We start from the raw sequence: 23,976 nt of genomic DNA on the forward strand, positions 1-23,976 counted from the left end.
AGCATAGGGGGTGATTTTGACTTGATCGTAGATGTGCTACCGCATGTCATTTCCTGCCCCGTCGCAGAAGTGCAAAAGCATCGCACAGTAGCGCTGCTTTTGCACTTCAGGAGTAGCTCCTGGCCAGCGCAGCTTTTGCGTGCTGGCCGCGAGCTACTCGTCGTTGCAGCGGCTGCGTGTGACGTCACGCGGCCCGCGCGGTCTGGCCACGCCAACGTTGGCCAGACCGCGGCCACAAAGTGGCGGGCAAACGCCGCCGTGCCGCCCCCTCCCGCCCAACGACCGCCTCTCAATCAGGCGGAGGCGATCGCTAGGCAATGACAGCCGTCGGCTGTCAGCCATGTGCCAGCGAACTGCGGTGCCAGCGCATGCTCAGTTCTGACTTGATCGCTGCGCTGCTAACAACGGCAGCGAGCGATCAGGTCACAATGACCCCCATAATCTGGTTAATACAGGTTGAGTATTCCTTATCCCAAACTCTAAATCCTACATATTTGGTTCCCCTACTGAGATAATGACACGCATAGATAATCATAATATATAATATATATATGAAAAAATAAATATTGTAGTATCTGCGCAAAAAATACAGTGTTAAAAAAGCAGCATATACACTTACAGAAAAAATCACCAAATTTTTCAGAAAAATACAGTACGTGGTAGGTAAAATGTACAATTGCGCTTACACTGTATATGATGAAACGGTTCTAGATGTGGAGTTCACATGTAGTCAAACGCATGGAACACTGAATCATAAGGGAATGAACCCTTAAGGAATGCAACTATAAAAAAGAATAACACAATAGTGCAAATAGGCTAGTAAAACGTGAGGTTTCCTTTAATATTCTGTATGTTCAACTCACAAACACAGGGTTTTTGGAAAGCGTATCACAATAAAGATGGTTCACAGCAGCTGTGGCTATCCCGGAATTGTCTGGAATTGGAGCATCCCTGAGAAAACTCCCCTGAGTATCCGGAACCCTGTGGGACATTTGTGGAACTTATCTCCTGATAAGTATATGCGACTCCTTTCATCCAGTTTTTTATTACAAGCTTCTTTTAATCTTTGTTTTCTTCTCCATCTTGTCACAAGAAAGAATTATGGATTTGTTTGACTATTCCTAGCTGTGAACCATCTTTATTGTGATACGCTTTCCAAAAACCCTGTGTTTGTGAGTTGAACATACAGAATATTAAAGGAAACCTCACGTTTTACTAGCCTATTTGCACTATTGTGTTATTCTTTTTTATAGTTGCATTCCTTAAGGGTTCATTCCCTTATGATTCAGTGTTCCATGCGTTTGACTACATGTGAACTCCACATATAATATATATGTCATTATCTCCGTAGGGGACCCAAAAATGTGGGATTTTAAACTCCACATTTTGTGAGAGGAGGTTAGACAGAGTAGTTTGGAGGCATGAGCAGCAGGATTTGGACTATCAATAGCAATATTGAAATCACCCATTATGATGGTGGAGATGTCAGAGGATAGGAAGTCAGGGAGCCAGGCAGAAAAATCTTCTAGAAATTGTTTGGGTTTCCCAGGTGGGCAATAGATAGCTGCAACATGCAGAGAGAAAGGAGTGTAAATCCTGATGGAATATACTTCAAATGATGTGAATGTGAATGATGGTACCGGTGGTAGAACTGTGTATGCGAAAGATTAGGAAAGTAGTAATCCAACCCCACCTCCTTTACTGTTACTAGGCCTGGAGGTGTGTGTGAAGTGGAGACCACCATGTGAGAGTGCTGCAGGGGAGGACGTGTATGATTGTGTGAGCCATGTGTCTGTTATAGCAAGCAGACTGAAGTTGTTAGATATGAACAGGTCATATATGGATGTTAATTTGTTACAAACGGAGCGTGCATTCCATAAAGCACATTTTAGTGATTTTGGAGGTTGCAGTTACATTTTAAAATGTAGAGATACAAATAAATACACCAGGTTATATTGTGGCATATCTCTGCTGTTATATAATTAAAAAAAAAAATCAAATTGCAATTTATCATAAGTTAATGAACATTTATAGCGAAAATATAACTAGAGTATACGAGGTATCCGTAGACCTACAGTATTTCTATAAATAGGATTAACTCAAACGGTCTAATCGTCCTATTCATCACCACTCACTATTATCTTGAAAAAACATCACAAATGTAAAAAAGTTGTTTTTGTTGGAGTTTGTATGTACTCCTTTTTATGGTTATTTTAATTAAAATAACTATACAAATTGTAGCCCAAAACGTTGTTGCCCACCAATCAGTTGTGTGGGCGATCAACTTAATTGCAGATGTAATAACAAATGATAATCTGTTTCCGTATCTTTGATATATATCAAACAACACCGCTGTTGATGATAACCCCCAGATCAATCATATAGGCAAAAGCCCTCCAACACCATCGAGATAGTGAAGAGACACAAATTGCGTATAATTATTCTAACTATTCACGTAATTACAACACATAGGGGTATATACAATTACCGGCGAATCGCGGCAATTTTTCGCCCGTTTTTTAATTCGACCGTCGAATTCCGGCAAGTGGGTGCCGGAATTCAACATATTCAATAAAAAACGGATTCGACAGTCCCGCTGTCGAAAAACGGACGATTTGACGGATTTTTATCCAATTTTTAAAAAACCGGAAAAAACGGTAAAAAAAACCCGGAAAAAAAATAGCGTGGGGTCCCCCCTCCAAAGCATAACCAGCCTCGGGCTCTTCGAGCCGGTCCTGGTTCTAAAAATCCGGGGGGGAAAAATGACAGGGGATCCCCCGTATTTTTAAAACCAGCACAGAGCTCTGCGCCTGGTGCTGGTGCAAAAAATACGGGGGACAAAGAGTAGGGGTCCCCCGTATTTTTTATACCAGCATCAGGCTCCACTAGCTGGACAGATAATGCCACAGCCGGGGGTCACTTTTATACAGCGCCCTGCGGCCGTGGCATTAAATATCCAACTAGTCACCCCTGGCCGGGGTACCCTGGAGGAGTGGGGACCCCTTCAATCAAGGGGTCCCCCCCCCAGCCACCCAAGGGCCAGGGGTGAAGCCCGAGGCTGTCGCCCCCCCCCCCCCCCCCCCCATCCAAGGGCTGCTGATGGGGGGCTGATAGCCTTGAGAAAATTTAAAGAATATTGTTTTTTCCAGTAGTACTACAAGTCCCAGCAAGCCTCCCCCGCAAGCTGGTACTTGGAGAACCACAAGTACCAGCATGCGGGAGAAAAACGGGCCCGCTGGTACCTTGTAGTTCTACTGGGAAAAAAATACCCAAATAAAAACAGGACACGCACACCTTGAAAGTGCAACTTTATATCACACATGTCGACACACACATACTTACCTATGTTCACACGCCGACCTCTGTCCACTTGTCCAAGTAGAATCCACGTGTACCTGTGAATAAAATTATACTCACCTGATCCAGTGTCCAGATTATAATCCACGTACTTGGCAAAAAAAAAAAAAAAACGAACACCCGGACCAAACGGACTGAAAGGGGTCCCATGTTTACACATGGGACCCCTTTCCCTGAATGCAGAGACCCCCCCGTGACTGCTGTCACAGAAATGTCCCTTCAGCCAATCAGCGAGCGCAACGTCCTGGCACTCTGCTGATTGGCTATGCGCGTCTGAGCTGTCAGACAGCGCATCGCAAAGCCTCTCCATTATATTCAATGGTGGGAACTTTGCGGTCAGCGGTGAGGTCACCCGCGGTCAGCGGCTGACCGCGGGTAACCCCACCGCTGACCGCAAAGTTCCCACCATTGAAACTAATGGAGGGAGCTGTGCGATGCGCTGTCTGCCAGCAGACGCGCATACAGCCAATCAGGAGAGTGCCACGAAGTAGCGCTTCCTGATTGGCTGAAGGGACCTTTCTGTGACAGCAGTCACGTGGGGTCCCGGCATTCGTGGAAAGTGGTCCCATGTGTAAACATTGGACCCCTTTCAGTCCGTTTGGTCCGGGTGTTCGTTTTTTTTGTTGTTGCCAAGTACGTGGATTATAATCTGGACACTGGATCAGGTGAGTATAATTTTATTCACAGGTACACGTGGATTCTACTTGGACAAGTGGACCGAACGTCGTGTCAACATAGGTAAGTATGTGTGTGTCGACATGTATGTAATAAAGTTGTACTTTCAAGGTGTGCGTGTCCTGTTTTTATTTGGGTATTTTTTCCCCAGTAGAACTACAGGTACCAGCGGGCCCGTTTTTCTCCCGCATGCTGGTACTTGTGGTTCTCCAAGTACCAGCTTGCGGGGGAGGCTTGCTGGGACTTATAGTACTACTGAAAAAAAACAATATTCTTTCAATTTTCTCAAGGCTATCAGCCCCCCATCCGCAGCCCTTGGATGGGGGGGACAGCCTCGGGCTTCACCCCTGGCCCTTGGGTGGCTGGGGGGGTACCCCTTGATTGAAGGGGTCCCCACTCCCCCAGGGTACCCCGGCCAGGGGTGACTAGTTGGATATTTAATGCCACGGCCGCAGGGCGCTGTATAAAAGTGACCCTCGGCTGTGGCATTATCTGTCCAGCTAGTGGAGCCCGATGCTGTTGTAAAAAATACGGGGGACCCCTACTGTTTTTGTCCCCCGTATTTTTTGCACCAGGCGCAGAGCCCGGTGCTGGTTTTAAAAATACGGGGGATCCCCTGTCATTCCCCCCCCCCCCCCGGATTTTTAGAACCAGGACCGGCTCGAAGAGCCCGAGGCTGGTTATGCTTTGAAGGGGGGACCCCACGCAATTTTTTTTCTGATTTTTACCATTCCATTTAAAAAAAATAAAATAATAATATTTTTAAAAATATATAAATAATACTTGTGCCTCCAAAATAGACAAACCAAGTACCTAATCCCTTCTAATATAAATAGATATGCTATTACCAATAAAAAAAACACAAAAAAAAACATGTTTTACATTTTTTTATTAGATTCCGCCACCAAAGTGTGGCGGATTGAAAATGACGAATTTACTGTCTAAAAGCACTGTTGTCGAATTTCCAAACTTCAATTGAATATACTTTTGGCGAATTGCCGCATTTGTACCATTGCAGAAATGTCGAATTTGACAAATGTCGAATTTCAAAAAGTCGAATTTGGAAAGTCCGTTTTTTTGACGGAAAGTACTGAATTGCATTGTCGATTTATTTATTTTTTGCTAAAATGTCCCGTTTTTCGACATTTTCGGGAATTCGACCGCAATTGCATATACCCCATAAGCGGAAACCCACCAGTGAGTTGTGTGGGCAATCGCCTATCCTGCAAATAATAGCTAATCAACAACTGTATAAATGTCTCCAATGGGTCAGCAAGAAAACAATTAAGGATGGTGCTTCAAAATTTAATCATATGAGTAACACCTTTACATCACTGTTGTTACATGGGTGTAAAGGTCATACAAAGTATGTCATTAGGGGTTGAGAAAAAAAGGGGTTCAATTTAACGGAAACAATATGTTACACCATTGATTGTAATTTGTATGCACACTGCCTATGCTATTATATTCAGTCTTCTGTTGAGTGTGCATTCAGTGGTGTAAACAAATTCACTGCATGTGCATATTATCTGTAGAAGCATATGCAGATGTGTCCACTTACATCTTTGCTTTTTTACAAATTTGGCACAACATGCAAAACACGGCTAAGCTGTTTTTCACGAGTAGTGAGTGGATGAATTTAAAAAATGTTGTTTGCCATAATAGAATATGTATAAAGTAACATATTAAATAAGCAAATTAAGAAAAATCACAAGGCATGGCTAAATATCTGAGTCTATGGCATGTTAAACTGTGCCATACATGGTGGGATATAGCAAAGATGTAAGTGGACACATCTCTATATAGGCTGTCAAGAAAAACTTATCAAGGTATAAATCTTCAATCTTGGTAAAACATTACATATTGTGTCCTTAGTGGAAAATACAGGGAACCAGAGTGTATGGATATGGAAATAAGGAGTCTTCTGCTGTCCTGTATCTGTTATAAAAACATCGAATACAGGATGAGAGAGGCACCTGAAGCTCCACTCTGCTTCGAAAAGTGAAGAGAGGAGCTGGCTTCTGCTTTTTCTTTATTGCTGCACAGGGAACCTTGATGCCTGTAATGCAGTGCAGGGTATCCCGGCTGCTGAAATGAGAGCCCGTTCCTATTGAAAGGAGATAAGTAAAAGGGAACATAGAGCAGTATTTATAATAAGTTTGCTGGCTAAATTAGCCTGTTACCATGATTCTAATATTCGGCGGGATGCTGAAGTCTAGTGATGAGGGGCGTCCGTTACCCGGTGAGGGGTAGTCGGACCCGAACCCAAAGTGACGTACGTTTCGCTTGTCACAGCTTGATCACAGTTGCCTGGTACACTTCGGCCGCCATTTTTGCTATGAGATTCTTCTATATTACAGACACTGGAGAGGATTATTTTATCCCTCCGTGTCAATGGCCGCATTGTCGTAGGTAATGGTTTCAGAAGTGTCTGAATAACCCATTGTAATCATAGGGCTCAGCCAAACACCTATCTCTATTCATTTATTAGTCGCTCAATCCATTAATAGTTAGCAGAACTTTGCTACCCATCTGGAGGTATATATGGTATATAGAGAACAACAATATAATAATATATAGGGGTATATAAATTAGAGGAAAGTACATTACTTTGACTGTATTAGCAGTGGATGCAAATTAATAATATAACAAGATAGTTTGTCACTACTAATGCAGAGCTCTTAATCCATATGGGTAAAAAAAAAATATGTATATACATATATAGTGCCTGTATGAAAAAATATATAAAAAAAAATATATAGTATTAGGGAATAATAATACTAATTGGTAGCTAGAAACTAAAAATAAATATATGTAGTGAGATTTCTTTGCATGAATAAAAATGACTGATGAAATGTAAGAGTTAAAGATTATGATCGGTAATGAATAATGAAAAATAAAAATAAAATATGTGAACAGTGAAAATTATGAAAATTATAAAAATAATATGGAGTCTGACATAAAATATGAAAGTTTATGTACTTGTTGGACCGTAATAAAGATAAAAATAAATGTAAAAATAATAATCAGGCAGAGAGAATGTAAAGTGCCTATCGTACTAAGAAGAATTTACCGTATATTCTAGGTTTATTCAGAACAGAGGAACTTCTAAAAGTTGTCTACAATTAAGTGATGATAAAAATGGTTCTGTGTGAAAAACTGAGATTGAGTGAGCCTTTTGTGAGCTATGTGAGTAAATATAGCAGGCATCCGAGGGGAACAACTGAAGTGTCAGTGTCGTGCGTCTCTGAGTGTTGTGCGTCTCCATGCTCTGGTTTATGTTAAACTGTGCAAAAACACCAAAAATAAAATAAACTAAACCTGAAATCTGTGATGAAGAAAATTAATAAAAGTAATTAAGATGTTGTATATGTGAAAGTGGATTGTAGTGTGTGTAAAACAATTGTTTCTATTATTGTCATCGGTTATAGTAAGTGTGTGTAGGGATGCTGAATCTCGTTGTAATAAATAGATGAAGGTGTGAGCATAACATTTTTTTTTTTATATAATATGGTGAAACCTCCCCTGGGATAACTAACTGAGGAAGGTGTGTGTGCTTATTGATGTAATAGAAAGAAGAATTTGAACTAAGTGATTCTGTGTATGTGGATAAACATTGGACCATATTGAAGTAAGTGTATAAAAAAGTCACTGTGAGAATGAATTGTGATATGTCTTAAATTGAAGTGTGCAGGAAAATTGTGTATGCTTATTGTAGCCTAAAGGAATAATATAAAAAAAAATGTATATATAACTTAATAGACAAGATAATATGAAAGATTTACGTAAAAATGAACTGTTTAGATAACTTGTATCTAATTTCATAATTTTATTCTCTCCAACTCTTTATGTATGAAAAATATTGAGTTTCTATCTTAAGTTATTGTTCTATCCTGTGTAAATCATATAATAGCTCTTACCAGGAAGAGAGTTGTTAAATGGTCAAGTTTGTATGTGAAAATTAATCTACAAGTGTCCGACTAGACCCTACATATTGCTGTATGCATGATTTTGAAGAGAAGTTTAAAGCGTGCTAAGATAGGAATACGCTATAGTTTGTGTTCATTCATACCCCTATGTGCAACCGTATTGAGTCTGAATGTCCACTCACTTTCCCTTCTAAGTAGAGCTCTAGTAATATATCCCCCTCTGATACCTAAACTACCATGCCGAAGACCCTGAAGCTCTCCAAGGATCTAGAATGTATCTGCAGGAAATGTTGAGCTACCGTTGTAATCTACTTATTCTTTTGCAGATCGGTCCTCGCATTTCTGATTGAGCCTAGATGCTCCAGTATACGTACTTTGAGCATGCGGGTTGTCATCCCTATATATCGCTTCAGGCACATTCTATGCAGTAAATGACATTAGTACTTCTACAGTTGATATAATCTTTGATTTTAATGGTGTCATTGTACCTGACTTCTATGGTTTTCACCATGGTGATATATTGGCAGATTTTGCAATGGCCGCATGGGAGACGCCCCGTAATTGTAGGTTCCTTGGGAGGTTGCATAACAAAATGGCTAACCAAATGGTCTTTTAAATTTGGAACTCTACGCCAGCTCATATCCACCTGCGTCGTTAAGTGTGTCCCAAGGTCTTGATTTAATGGTTCTCCACTCGGCACAAAAATCACCCACAATTTCTGATCTTATCTTCTGCCGGTTTGTTGGGTTTGTCCTGAAACACCAAAGAGTCTCTTGTAGTGGTGTGTAAAACCTGCTTAGCTCTTTTGATTGTTCTAGAGCTGTAACCCTGTTCTTTGAGTCTCTCACTCAGCTCTTTACTCCTTGTTTGAAAAACTTCCTCGTCAGAGCAGTTCCTTCTTAATCTTATAAACTATTCTTTCGGTTTATTGAGGATCGTTGGAGGAAAGTGTAAGCTCTGACGGTGGAGGAACGTGTTGGTTGACGTGCTCTTACGATAAATTTCTGTTGCTAAGAGGTCATGCAGGCCCCTATACATTCTAAGATCTAAGAAGGATATGCTGTCCCTGCTTCATTCGTATGTAAATTTAAGATTTAAATAATTTGTATTCAGGACTGCAACGAACTCTGAGAGTTCCTCTGAGGTGCCATCCCAGATGACGAGTATATCATCAATATAGCGTGTCCAAAGGCAGATATGCCTATTGAAGTTGGCCAAGGTGTTCTGAAATACTACTTCCTTCTCCCACCAACCCAGGAAGAGGTTCGCATATGTGGGGGCACATGCCGCCCCCATTGCTGTCCCTCTTACCTGGGTGTAGAAGTGGTTGTCAAATAGGAAATAGTTCCTCCGAAGTACCACATTAAATAGCATGAGCAGGAAATTATGGAAGTCCTCTGCTTCTCCTGTATCCACAAAGTATCTAACCGCTTGTATTCCCTGATTGTGGTCTATACTGGAATACAGTGCTTCCACATCCAGACTTACTAAAATGTGGTTTGTAGTTGCAGCACATAGTCCCTAAGGTGAAGGTCCAAAAAGATACTGGCCTTCTCTAGGAGGCCTCCATTGCCCGACACTATTGGTCTACCCGGTGGGCATAAAATGTTTTATGCACTGGGTAGCATATAGAAAGTGTGTGTCGTCTGGTTTGTTACCTCCAAGTATTTGTATTCCGCTTTAGTGATGGTGCCTTGTTGATAGGCTCCATTAATCAGACCCGTATATTGGGATAAATAGCCCTTTGTTGGGTCAAAAAGGCTCTTTGTGTAACTGTCCTGATTATAAAGCGCAACGGAATATGCTGCGCTATATAAGAAACTGCTAATAAATAAATAATAATATTAAGTTGGCGATGTGCTTCCCTTAGGTATTGTTCTTTAGGCCAGATGATCACATTTCCGCCTTTGTCTGACGGTTTGACTACTATGTCATGCCATGTTTTGATCTCTTTAAGTGCAGCCATTCCACTGTATGATAAATTACTGGGAAAATGTTGATGCCTGACTTTCTTGTATAGCTTGTCTAGATCTTGTGACACCATATTTATAAATATTTTAACCTCCGGACAAATCTTGTCATTGGGGAAGAAAGTTGATGTTTTTTCACATTGTGGCCTGCTATTGTTAATCCCTGATTCTGGTCCCAAGAGTTCCTCCAATATTTGTAGAGCCTCCTTTTCCTGAGTTAAAGCTAATTGCAATTGTGATAGTTGTTGTGTTGTGTCAGGTATGGAAATAGATTGTGATACCATGCTTGTACTCTCTGATGGAGTCCGCTGGTTATCAGACTTCACATAGAATTTGGTCAGTAGTAGTTTCCTACCAAATAGTTGCAGATTGGTTTGCCACTGAAAAATATTCAGATGTTTAGTGGGTGAAAAAGTTAGTCCTTTTTCCAATACTTTACTATAATCCTCCGTTAAGCAATGTTTGGATAAGTTGATAATCTTTAGCTTTGTGGATTCTGGGTTGGTTACCGATTCCTGCGGGATGGATACCGATTTGGGGAGGGAGACCCCCATTTTTCCCTTCCTCTTCTTCTTTGAGCGCCTAGTTTTGCCCTTCCTCTTTCGGGGTGTCCGTATGTCCCCCAGTTGTGATCTAAAAAATGCGCGGACAATTGCTGATTGATTCTATAAGTATTACCAATACTGCGCTCTCCTGATGGAGGGTCCTCTATACTGGAGAGTTCTGCTTCAGAGGATGAGGGTGTTGTTTGACCAGGAGGTCTCTCATTCGTAATTGGTCTAGTCCACCTGAAAATGTTGCCAGTACTGAAATCTCTTTTATCACGTGCAGACTTGTTCCTTTTACGTTCGATTATGTTTTGCTCCATAACTATCAAGATCTTTCTTGATTTTTTCGAAATTATTCTGAAAAGTGGGGTTTTGCTCCCATTGTTATAAATTTTTCCCCAAGTTCTCTATATCTTTAGTACATTCCTCCAAAATCAAATTATGTTTAATCAATATTTGCATTAAATCATATGAACATTTTAATAATGCTTTTTCCCAATCTTGTTGGAGAGCATCCGAGTACATGCCAAAAGAGGGAAAGACTTTGGGTCGAAGACCCCGAGGTATAATTTCCCAAACTGGTGAGATCCCAGTTGGTTCTTATCTGTCTTTGCAAGGTGCGTTTTAATTTTAGACAGTCGTCCTCCCAATTAGATACTGGGTCTAATAATCCAGATATTGTGGAGAAAATGCTCTCCAAATTGTCCGTCCTACGTTTGGTTTGTAATTCTTTCTTTAGACTGGAAACTCATCACGCCAGGAGAAATAAATAAATATAAGGTGATTTGAATTGGTTTTGTCCGTGCTGGTTTCTGAAACTGAGAAAGAACTCCGTGAAAAATAGTACAGAAAGAGAGGCTTTGAAACTGCACTGGACCTAATTTCTCAGAAAATGAGACAAATAATTAGTTATATACCAACATGCTGGCCGTAATTAAATGCAAATTTATATTGGCTCTTAGTTGGCGGTGCTCCCAGATAACTAGTCCAAATAGACTATACAAGAGAGAGTTTTTTGCGTAAAATGCAAAAGGAAAGGGGACTAAATGCCTTTTCCGGGGCACACTTATAGATTTATGGATTAATACTGTATATGGTTAAAAATTAACTTTTAATTCATAGTTTTAAAATGTAGAGATACAAATAAGTCCACCAGGTTATATTGTGGCATATCTCTGCTAAAATTGCAACTTATCATAAGTTAATGAACATTTATAGCGAAGGTATCCGGAGACCTTCAATATTTCTATAAATAGTATTAACTGAAACTGTGTTATCGTCCTATTCATCACCACTCGCCATTATCTTGAAAAAACATCACAAATGTAAACCAGTTGTTTTTGTTGGAGTATGTCATTCTGGGTTGAGGAAAAAAAGGGGTTCAATTTAACAGAAACAATATGTTACACCATTGATTGTAATTTGTGTGCACACTGCCTATGCTATTCGGTCTTCTGTTGAGTGTGCTTTCAGTGGTGTAAATAAATTCACTGCATGTGCATATTATCTGAAGAAGCATGTATATAGGCTGTCGAGAAAATTATCAAGATATAAATCTTCAATCTTGGTAAAACATTAGATATTGTGCCCTTAGTGGAAAATATAGGGAACCCGAGTATATGGAGATAAGGGGGTATATGCAATTGCGGTCGAATTCCCAAAAATGTAGAAAAACTGGACTTTTTCGCCCCCCAAAAAAATTCAACAATGCAATACAGTACTTTTCGTCAAAAAAACGGACTTTTCAAATTCGACTTTTTGAAATTCAACATTTGACAAATTCGACATTTCTGCAATGGTACAAATGCAATTGAAGAATGTAAATTCGACAACAGTGCTTTTCGACAGTAAATTCGTCATTTTCAATCCGCCTCACTTGCTAATAGCATATTTATTGATATTAGAAGGGATTAGGTACTTGGTTTGTCTATTTAGGAGGCACAAGTATTATTTATATATATATATATATATATATTTAAAAAATATATATATATTTTTTTATGGAATGGGTTAAAAACCTGAAAAAAAAATGCGTGGGGTCCCCCCTCCTAAGCATAACCAGCCTCGGGCTATTTGAGCCGGTCCTGGTTGTAAAAATATGGGGGGGGAAATGACAGGGGATCCCCCGTATTTTTAGAACCAGCATCGGGCTCTGCGTCCGGTCCTGGTGCCAAAAATACGGGGGACAAAAAGAGTAGGGTACCCCGTATTTTTTGTACCAGCACCGGGCTCCACTAGCTGGACAGATAATGCCACAGCCGGGGGACACTTTTATACCGCTCCCTGCGGCCGTGGCATTAAATACCCAACTAGTCACCCCTGGCCGGGGTACCCTGGAGGAGTGGGTGCTGGTACAAAAAATACGGGGGAACCCTACTCTTTTTGTCCCCCGTATTTTTTGCACCAGGACCAGGCGCAGAGCCCGGTGCTGGTTGTTAAAATACGGGGGATCCCCTGTCATTTCCCCCCCCCCCCCCCCGTATTTTTGCAACCAGGACCGGCTCAAAGAGCCAGAGGCTGGTTATGCTTAGGAGGGGGGGACCCCACGCAATTTTTTTTCGGGTTTTTTACCGTTTTTTGTACAGTCTGAAAAGTCGATTGAAAATCCGTCAATTGGTCCGTTTTTCGACAGCGGGACTGTCGAATCCGTTTTTTATTGAATATGTCGAATTCCGGCACCCGCCGGCCGGAATTCGACGGTCGAATTGTGTCGAATTTAAAAACGGGCGAAAAAGTGCCGCAATTCGCCCGGAATTGCATATACCCCAAGGAGTCTTCTGCTGTCCTGTAACTGTTATAAAAACATCGAATACAGGATGAGCGAGGCACCTGAAGCTCCACTCTGCTTTGTGAATGTTTTTTTTTATGGTGACCGGTTATGGATGTTATTGTCAAAGTAGAGAGATAATTTAAAAATCTCATGAGTGTTAATAAGAGGGGTGATCCCCCAGGGCTATTCAATTAGTTCTGAAGTGAATCCGCAGGCAGCACTTATCAGGGATTTATTTTTTTACATCTCTGTTGCGAAGAAAAAACAACGTTAACTAGGGAGTTAACTGGTGTCGCGGTTCTGTTAACTTTTCACGGATTCTGTGTTAACGGATGTTAAAAAGGGTCTGGAATTGAATAGCTTCAGGCTTAAGGGGGCTAATTCTGCCCTAAGTGTATTTGCACAGGTGAAAGTGTTATTTAAGATATTGTTTTCCTTAACTTTATTTCCAGTTATTGCTATACATTCCTGTTCTGTTAATGGAAAATATTTTGATTGGATTCTTGTCTCTAGAAGAAGCTGTTTCCGAGCAGGTGTACGATACTATGTTAGAGGTATAGTAAATTCATGCTCTTTCAAAGCAAAATTATATACATAGTCTGAGCTACAATATGCAGCATACATATCAAATGTAAAGTTGTACAGCCCCCATCCTAATTAATTCGTAGTCCCTTTGCTGCCAGTTATCTGTTTGTGACTCATTTATTTTTCTCTAACTTCCTAGTGGATGCTGGGGACTCCGTAAGGACCATGGGGAATAGACGGGCTCCACAGGAGACTGGGCACTCTAAGAAAGATTTAGTACTACTGGTGTGCACTGGCTCCTCCCTCTATGCCCCTCCTCCAGACCTCAGTTAGAATCTGTGCCCGGACAGAGCTGGGTGCATTTTAGTGAGCTCTCCTGAGCTTGCTAATAAGAAAGTATTTTTGTTAGGTTTTTTTTCTTTTCAGAGAGTTTCTGCTGGCAACAGACTCTCTGCTACGTGGGATTGAGGGGAGAGAAGCAAACCTACTAACTGCGGCTAGGTTGCGCTTCTTAGGCTACTGGACACCATTAGCTCCAGAGGGATCGAACACAGGAACCTAACCTTGGTCGTCCGTTCCCGGAGCCGAGCCGCCGTCCCCCTCGCAGAGCCAGAAGACAGAAGCCGGCGGGTTGAAGTAAGAAGACGTCAAAATCGGTGGCAGAAGACTCCTGTCTTCGTATGAGGTAGCGCACAGCACTGCAGCTGTGCGCCATTGCGCCCACACTAACCCACACACTCCGGTCACTGTAGGGCGCAGGGGGGGCGCCCTGGGCAGCAATTAAGTACCTCCTGGCAAAAGCAGCATATATACAGTTGGACACTGTATATATGCATGAGCCCCCGCCATTAATTTCACACAAAATCGCAGGACAGAAGCCCGCCGCTGAGGTGGCGGGGCCTTCTTCCTCAGCACTCACCAGCGCCATTTCTCTTCACAGCTCCGCTGAGAGGAAGCTCCCCAGGCTCTCCCCTGCAGACTCACGGTAGAAAGGGTAAAAAGAGAGGGGGGGCACATAAATTTAGTGCATTAATCATATATACAGCAGCTACTGGGTAAACACTAATACCCCTTTCACATCGCACTAAAAACCCGGTATCGACACAGCATATTGCCGTGTCGAAACGGGTCCGTGTGCGATGTGAAAGGTCCTTTGGTGAATTAGCGGGCTGTCTGACCCGGTAATTCAACCCGGTAAAAAAGAAGGGTCATTACCGGGTTGATTACCGGGTCAGGCGCAGTGTGAATGGGAGCCGTTCCGATGCGACACGGCTCCCATTCACAGTATAGGCAGAGGCGGCGCAGGAGATGAGCTCATCTCCCGGCGCCGCCTCCACCCCCGCCCCTGCTGCTGCTGCGCCCTTTGCTGCTATGGCAACCGACCCGGTATATTGCCGGGTCGGAAAGCCAGCAACGGAGCGCAAATGCCGGATCCCACCCGGTAAGTACACGTTTCTCATACCGGGTAGGATCCGGCATTTGTGATGTGAAAGCAGCATAAGTTACTGTGTGATTCCTGGGTCATATAGCGCTGGGGTGTGTGCTGGCATTCTCTCTGTCTGTCTCTCCAAAAGGCCTTGTGGGGGTCCTGTCCTCATATAGATCATCCCCTGTGTGTGTGGTGTGTCGGTACGCGTGTGTCGACATGTTTGACGAAGAGGGCTATGTGGAGGCAGAGCAAGTGCAGATGAATGACGTGTCTCCGCCGACGGCGCCGACACCTGAATGGATGGATATGTGGAAGGTGTTAAATGATAATGTAAACTCCTTGCATAAAAGGTTGGATAAAGCTGATGCCTTGGGACAGTCGGGGTCTCAGCCCATGCCTAATCCTACAGCGCAGAGGCAGGGTCTCAGAAGCGCCCACTATCCAAAATTGTTGACACAGATATCGACACGGATTCTGACTCCAGTGTCGATGAGGATGATGCAAAATTGCAGCCTAAAATGGCTAAAGCCATCCGCTACATGATTATAGCAATGAAGGATGTTTTGCACATATCAGAGGTAAACCCTGTCCCTGACCAGAGGGTTTATATGTATGGGGAGAAAAAGCAAGAGGTGACTTTTCCCCCTTCACATGAGTTAAATGAAGTATGTGAAAAAGCGTGGGATTCCCCCGATAGCAAAGTGCTGATTTCCAAAAGGTTACTTATGGCGTACCCTTTCCCGCCAACGGACAGGGTGCGCTGGGAATCCTCCCCTAGGGTAGATAAAGCTCTGACACGCTTATCTAAGAAGGTGGCCCTGCCGTCACAGGATAGGAAGATAGGAAGCAGGAAAGAATCCGGAAGTCTGTTTATACACATTCAGGTACTCTACTGAGGCCGGCAATTGCGTCGGCCTGGATGTGTAGTGCTGTAGCAGCATGGACAGATAATCTGTCTGAGGAAATGGATACCTTAGACAAGGATACCATTTTACTGACCCTGGGGCCTATAAAAGACGCTGTCCTATATATGAGGGATGCCCAGAGGGACATTTGCCTACTGGGCTCTAGAATAAATGCAATGTCAATTTCTGCCAGAAGGGTCCTGTGGACTCGGCAATGGACAGGTGATGCCGACTCCAAAAAGCACATGGAGGTTTTACCTTACAAGGGTGAGGAATTGTTTGGGGACGGCCTCTCGGACCTAGTTTCCACAGCTACGGCTGGGAAGTCAAATTTTTTGCCATATATTCCCTCACAGCCTAAGAAAGCACCGTATTACCAAATGCAGTCCTTTCGATCACAAAGAAGCAAGAAGGTCAGAGGTGCGTCCTTTCTTGCCAGAGGCAGGGGTAGAGGAAAGAAGCTGCACCATACAGCTAGTTCCCAGGAACAGAAGTCCTCCCCGGCTTCCACTAAATCCATCGCATGACGCTGGGGCTCCACAGGAGCCAGGAGCGGTGGGGGCGCGTCTCCGAAATTTCAGCCACCAGATTGTGTCTCAGGGATACAAGCTGGAATTCGAAGTGATGCCCCCTCACCGTTACCTCAAATCGGCCCTGTCAGCTTCCCCCATGGAACGGGAAGTAGTGTTAGCGGCAATTCACAAGTTATATCTCCAGCAGGTGGTGGTAAAGGTTCCCCTCCTTTAACAAGGAAGGGGATACTATTCCACAATGTTTGTGGTACTGAAACCGGACGATTCGGTCAGACCCATATTGAATTTAAAGTCTCTGAACATTTATCTGAAAAGATTCAAGTTCAAAATGGAATCGCTCAGAGCGGTCATTGCAAGCCTGGAAGAGGGGGATTTTATGGTGTCTCTGGACATCAAGGATGCTTACTTGCATGTCCCCATTTATCCACCTCATCAGGAGTACCTCAGATTTGTGGTACAGGACTGTCATTACCAATTCCAGACGTTGCCGTTTGGGCTCTCCACGGCACCGAGAATATTTACCAAGGTAATGGCAGAAATGATGGTGCTCCTTCGAAAGCAAGGAGTCACAATTATCCCATACTTGGACGATCTCCTCATAAAGGCGAGGTCCAGAGAGCAGTTGCTGATCAGCGTAGCACACTCTCAGGAAGTGTTGCAACAGCACGGCTGGATTCTGAATATCCCAAAGTCGCAGCTGATTCCTACAACGCGTCTGCCTTTTCTGGGCATGATTCTGGACACAGACCAGAAGAAGGTGTTTCTCCCGGCGGAGAAGGCTCAAGAGCTCGTGACTCTAGTCAGAGACCTCTTAAAACCGAAACAGGTGTCGGTGCATCGCTGCGCGCGAGTCCTGGGAAAGATGGTGGCATCATACGAAGCCATTCCCTTCGGCAGGTTCCATCCGAGGATCTTTCAGTGGGATCTGTTGGACAAGTGGTCCGGATCGCATCTTCAGATGCATCGGCTGATCACCCTGTCCCCGAGGGCCAGGGTGTCTCTTCTGTGGTGGCTACAGAGTGCTCACCTTCTCGAGGGCCGCAGGTTCGGCATACAGGACTGGGTCCTGGTGACCACGGATGCGAGCCTCCGAGAGTGGGGGGCAGTCACTCAGGGAAGAAACTTCCAAGGGTTGTGGTCAAGTCAGGAGGCTTGTCTGCACATAAATATCCTGGAACTTAGTGCCATATACAACGCCCTGAGTCAATCGGAGCCTCTGCTTCGCAACCAACCGGTGCTGATTCAGTCAGACAACATCACCACAGTGGCTCATGTAAACCGCCAGGGCGGCACAAGAAGCAGAGTATCGATGGCGGAAGCGACTAGGATTCTTCGTTGGGCGGAGAATCACGTGCAAGCACTGTCAGCAGTGTTCATTCCGGGAGTGGACAACTGGGAAGCAGACTTCCTCAGCAGGCACGACCTCCACCCGGGAGAGTGGGGACTTCATCACGAAGTCTTCACTCAGATTACAAATCGATGGGAACTGCCACAGGTAGACATGATGGCGTCCCGTCTCAACAAAAAGCTACAAAGGTATTGCGCCAGGTCAAGAGACCCTCAGGCGATAGCTGTGGATGCACTGGTAACACCGTGGGTGTTCCAGTCGGTCTATGTGTTTCCTCCTCTTCCTCTCATACCCAAGGTGCTGAGAATCGTAAGAAAAAGAGGAGTGAGAACAATACTCATTGTATCGGATTGGCCAAGAAGCACTTGGTACCCGGAACTGCAAGAAATGCTCACAGAGGACCCATGGCCTCTGCCTCTCAGACAGGACCTGTTGCAACAGGGGCCCTGTCTGTTCCAAGACTTACCGCGGCTGCGTTTGACGGCATGGCGGTTGAATGCAGGATCCTAGCGGAAAAAGGCATTCCGGAGGAAGTTATTCCTACGCTGATAAAGGCTAGGAAGGACGGGACAGCAAGACACTATCACCGTATATGGCGAAAATATGTTGCCTGGTGTGAGGCCAGGAAGGCCCCTACAGAGGAATTCCAGCTGGGCCGGTTCCTGCACTTCCTACAGTCTGGAGTGACTATGGGCCTGAAGTTGGGGTCCATAAAGGTCCATATTTCGGCCCTATCCATTTTCTTTCAAAAGGAACTGGCTTCTCTTCCTGAAGTTCAGACGTTTGTTAAGGGAGTGCTGCATATTCAACCCCCTTTTGTGCCACCAGTGGCACCTTGGGATCTCAACGTGGTGTTGGGTTTCCTGAAATCCCACTGGTTTGAGCCACTTAAGACCGTGGAGCTAAAGTATCTCACATGGAAGGTGGTCATGCTATTGGCCTTAGCTTCGGCTAGGCGTGTGTCAGAATTGGCGGCTTTGTCATGTAAAAGCCCCTATCTGGTTTTCCATATGGACAGGGCAGAATTACGGACTCGTCCGCAATTTCTGCCGAAGGTGGTGTCATCTTTTCATTTGAACCAACCTATTGTGGAGCCTGCGGCTACTCGTGACTTGGAGGATTCCAAGTTGCTTGATGTAGTCAGGGCTTTGAAGATCTATGTAGCCAGGACGGCTGGAGTCAGGAAGACTGACTCGCTGTTTATCCTGTATGCATCCAACAAGCTGGGTGCTCCTGCTTCAAAGCAAACCATTGCTCGCTGGATCTGTAGCACGATTCAGCAGGCTCATTCTGCGGCTAGTGTGTAAAGAGAAAGGAGATCCCCCGCGCTTACTCTATACAAAGTTCAGGCACACATAATTTTGTTAAAATAATTTTTTGTTTTATTGTAAATGGTTCATATGGTTTTCAAAATAAAAGTTTTTAAAAAAAACCTTTTATTTTGAAAACCCTATGAACCATTTACAATAAAACAAAAAAATATTTTATCAAAATTATGTGTGCCTGAACTTTGTATAGAGTAAGCGCGGGGGATCTCCTTTTTCTTTACACACTATTTACAGATAGGGGGAGTGGAAAACCCCCTTTTCTCCCAGCTGTTACTTTATAAACAAAGTGGTATTAGCGCAGCCCCCAACCCCCAAATATCTATCAATCTGCGGCTGGTTTGCCGCATCCAAAATCAGTGAAAGCCCATTCCACAAGGAAAGTGGGCTCTTCTTGGGCGGCTGCCCGAGGGGTCTCGGCATTACAGCTTTGCCGAGCAGCTACTTGGTCGGGTACAAACACATTTGCTAAGTTCTACAAGTTTGATACCCTGGCTGAGGAGGACCTTGTGTTTGCCCATTCGGTGCTGCAGAGTCATCCGCACTCTCCCGCCCGTTTGGGAGCTTTGGTATAATCCCCATGGTCCTTACGGAGTCCCCAGCATCCACTAGGACGTTCGAGAAAATAAGATTTTACTCACCGGTAATTCTATTTCTCGTAGTCCGTAGTGGATGCTGGGCGCCCGTCCAAAGTGCGGACTTTCTGCAATACGTGTACATAGTTATTGCTTAATAAAGGGTTATGTTATGTGGGCATCCATTGTTGATGCTCTGTTTGTTCATACTGTTAACTGGGTAAGTTTATCACAAGTTATACGGCGTGGCTGGTATGAGTCTTACCCTGGATTCCAAAATCCTTTCCTTATAATGTCAGCTCTTCCGGGCACAGTTTCCTTAACTGAGGTCTGGAGGAGGGGCATAGAGGGAGGAGCCAGTGCACACCAGATAGTACTAAATCTTTCTTAAAGTGCCCAGCCTCCTGCGGAGCCCATCTATTCCCCATGGTCCTTACGGAGTCCCCAGCATCCACTACAGACTACGAGAAATAGATTTACCGGTGAGTGTAAACTTATTTTTTTATTCTATTGTCCACCCAAAACTTGCATCAAAACTGATTTATTCTACACTATACTTCTCTTATAAATACTGATAATCTCATAAAGTAGTTAATGATCGAGGCACAAGACCCCAAATATGAACGTATGTTATGAATCCTAAAAACCAAGATCTGGGGTCCTTTCCACATAAGTCTTGACAAACTGGGCACTGTAATTTCTGAATCGCTAGGTCACAAAACTATTGCCACAGAACTCTTGACTTGCAGTTTAATGCTACTTCCTGCTACCGTCGGCTGGTGGTTATCAGAATTATTATTAAACAAAATAAGTGCCTTCGTGTGGTATTCAGTATGCCGGCTGTTGGGATCCTGGCGCTCAGTATACCGGCGCCGGAATCCTGCCACCTGCCATACCGACAACTATTCTAAATAGCGTGGTGCGCGTAACAAGCCCGCAAGGGGCTCATTTGCGCTTGCCGGCATGCCAACAGTCGGGATCCCGGCGCCAGTATGCTGGGCACCTAGATCCCGATCGCCGGCCACTCATACTACACCCGGGCCTTCTACTGTTAAATAAAATGTAATATGTGCCCCATTAGTAAATACAGTATAAAGATAAAACAGGAATGGCTGATCTTCTGTACTTATTTTTGAAGTGGCAAAAATTACATATTATCATACAGTAGATATCTATACTGAGCAATGGAGTACAATATTTTGACAGGGGTGCTACCAGTAACAACTAAGATAACTATAATACATTTTTTATTAAGGAATTTAACAAGCAGTGTGAACATTTGTAAATACACATTTCTCTTACGTCCTAGAGGATGCTGGGGTCCATATTAGTACCATGGGGGTATAGACTGGTCCACCAGGAGCCATTGTTACTTTAAGAGTTTAACAGTGTGGGCTGGCTCCTCCCTCTATGCCCCTCCTACCAGACTCTGTTTAGAAAATGTGCCCGAAGGAGCCGGTCACAGCTAGGGGAGCTCTACACAGCTTTCTTAGTAAAAGTTTATTTTAGAGTTTTTATTTTACAGGGAGGCTGCTGGCAACAGCCTCCCTGCATCGAGGGACTGAGGGGGGGGAGCAGTGTCCGCCCTGCGGGGTCTGAGCCACTGTCTCCGCTGACTGGACACTGAGCTCCAGAGGGGATAGATCGCTCTCCGCCGCAGGTGAGCGCTCACCCCAGCAGCATGCCGCCATCCCCTTGCAGAGCTTAAGTTTGTAGCGAGTGAGTCACCGACCCCCCTAGCAAGCGGGGGGCCGGTGTGAAGATGGCGGCTACAGGGTAGGAGCGCAGTACTAACTGCGCTCCGGGAGGCTCAGTGGTACTTAAGTGCGGCGCTGTGAGGGGCGCCCTGAGCCGGCGCCTTAACCCTACACTGACCAAAAAGCTTGTCGGGGTCTGCGGATCTCAGCCAGCACAAAATCCTCAGGCCAGTATAATCTTGGAAGAGCGGGAAGACAGCGCCATTGAGGGGGGCGGAGCTTCTCCTCAGAGCGGACCCAGCAGCGTTCAGTGCCATTTCCCTGCCTGCAGCTCACTGCCAGTGGATGCACAGGTCCCTCCAGAGCACCTCCAGCTATCTGTACAGTACCAGGGGGTTGTAGAAGGGAGGGGAGGCTGTATAAAGGCTGTGTCACCTATTAAGGGACACAGTCAGCGCTGGTTAAGGTCTCCCTATACCTATATAGCGCTGTGTGTGGGTTGGCTCCAATCTCTGTGTCTCTCTGCCATTCTTGGGGAGGAAACTCTGTCTGCCCTGTACCCTGTGTGTATGTGGGGTGTACAAGCAAACATGTTTAGAGACTCTCTCATATGCTGCAGAGGATTTATCTTCTCCAGAAGATCCCATCCCATGTAATCAGGATTGCACTGTTGTAGCGCAGATCCCAGCTAGAGAACCGGAGTGGTTAGTCTCTCTTAGGGGGGCTATTTCTCAGATTTCTAAAAGGGTTGCAAGGACTGAGCATGCAACTCGGGTATTGCAGTCTTCTATAGCAGTATGGTCCGATACTGCTCCCTCGGGGCCCCCTGCGGGTGCATTCTCGCAAACGGGCTCTTGCCCAAATCATGCAGGATGACACTGATACCGATTCTGACACAGTAGATGGTGAAGGGGATGTGTCGAGGGCATCACTTGTTAAGGGGGTGCAGTTGATAATTGAGGCCATGCGGGATGTGTTACATATTTCTGACACACCACCTGAGCAGGTTGAGGAGGCTTTTTTCACAGACCATAAGAAAGCCCCTCTCACCTTCCTGGCATCTAAGGAATTAAATACTATATTTGAAAAAGCCTGGGAAAACCCGGAGAATAAATTCCAGATCCCTAAAAGGGTTCTGGTTGCTTTTCACTTCCTGGAAGACAATAGAAAAAAATTGGAGTCCCCGCCTATAGTTAACGCCTCTGTCTCCAGGCTGTCAAAACAGGTGGTCATACCAGTCCCGGGATCTACCGCGTTGAAGGACACGACTGATCGCAAGGTGGATGCTACGCTCAGATCCATTTACACGGCTTCAGGGGCTATACTGTGGCCTACTATTGCCTGTGCATGGATTTCTAAAGCTATAACAAAGTGGTCAATCACTCTGCAGGAGGACTTGACTAGGATGGATAAAGGTGACGTTGATTTGTTTTTACGTAACATACAGGATACTGCAGGATTCCTGGTAGAATCCATGAATGATCTGCGTTCCATGGCTGCGGGGAACTCCTCCATGTCTCTCGGCTCGCAGGGGTATCTGGCTGCGCCAATGGTCTGCTGACGCGGAATCCAGGAAAAGTGTGGAGAGCCTTCCCTATACAGGTCAGGCTCTGTTTGGGGAGGCGCTGGATGCGTGGATTGTCATGGCTACCGCGGGTAAGTCTCCTTTTCTCCCCTCAGCTGCACCGGCTACAAAGAAGCCTTTTACTCCCAACACGTCACAGTCCTTATGGCCTGCTAGGCCTAGAAAGAACAAGCCCTCTCACACCTTCTTTAGAGGTGGTCGTGCCAAATCCAAAAAACCTGCTCCCGCCGGTTCCCGGGACCAGAAGCCTGCTTCTGGTACCTCAAAGTCCTCAGCATGACGGTGGACCACACAGCCTGGAGGTAGGTCAGGTGGGAGCGAGACTCCGGCATTTCAGCAACCTCTGGGTGTCATCTGTACTGGACCCCTGGATACAGGATATTGTGTCCCGGGGGTACAGGCTGGAGTTTCAAACTCTCCCAACTCACCGTTTCTTCAAATCAGGCTTGCCAGCAGACAGAGCTATTCTACTGGATGCTATCCGGAAATTGGTAGTGTCCGAGGTCATTGTTCCAGTTCCACCTCATCAGTTGAACAAAATTTACTATTCAAACCTCTTTGTGGTACCGAAGCCGGATGGTTCGGTAAGGCCAATTCTGAACTTGAAATCTTTGTACCCTTATCTCAGGGACTTCAAATGCAAGATGGAGTCTCTGAGAGCAGTCATCTCAGGACTGACGGGGGAGTTCCTGGTGTCCCTGGACATCAAGGATGCGTACCTCCACATTCCCATTTGGTCGCCGCATCAGGCCTATTTCTGGTTTGTACTGTTAGGCGAGCACTATCAGTTTCAGGCACTGCCATT

The 23,976-nt window shown here is 44.7% G+C and overlaps 1 protein-coding gene across 1 annotated transcript in view; it reads left to right on the plus strand.

Moving 5' to 3' along the window:
* Positions 1-23,976, plus strand: part of SACM1L (SAC1 like phosphatidylinositide phosphatase) — a 424,002-nt gene that overhangs the window by 181,197 nt on the left and 218,829 nt on the right. Inside the window, exon 8 of the mRNA XM_063922680.1 lies at positions 13,702-13,803. Within this exon, the coding sequence (XP_063778750.1) occupies positions 13,702-13,803 (102 nt within the window). The remainder of the gene's footprint in view (positions 1-13,701; positions 13,804-23,976) is intronic.

Source organism: Pseudophryne corroboree, chromosome 5, assembly GCF_028390025.1.
Source record: "Pseudophryne corroboree isolate aPseCor3 chromosome 5, aPseCor3.hap2, whole genome shotgun sequence".
Taxonomy (NCBI): domain Eukaryota; kingdom Metazoa; phylum Chordata; class Amphibia; order Anura; family Myobatrachidae; genus Pseudophryne; species Pseudophryne corroboree.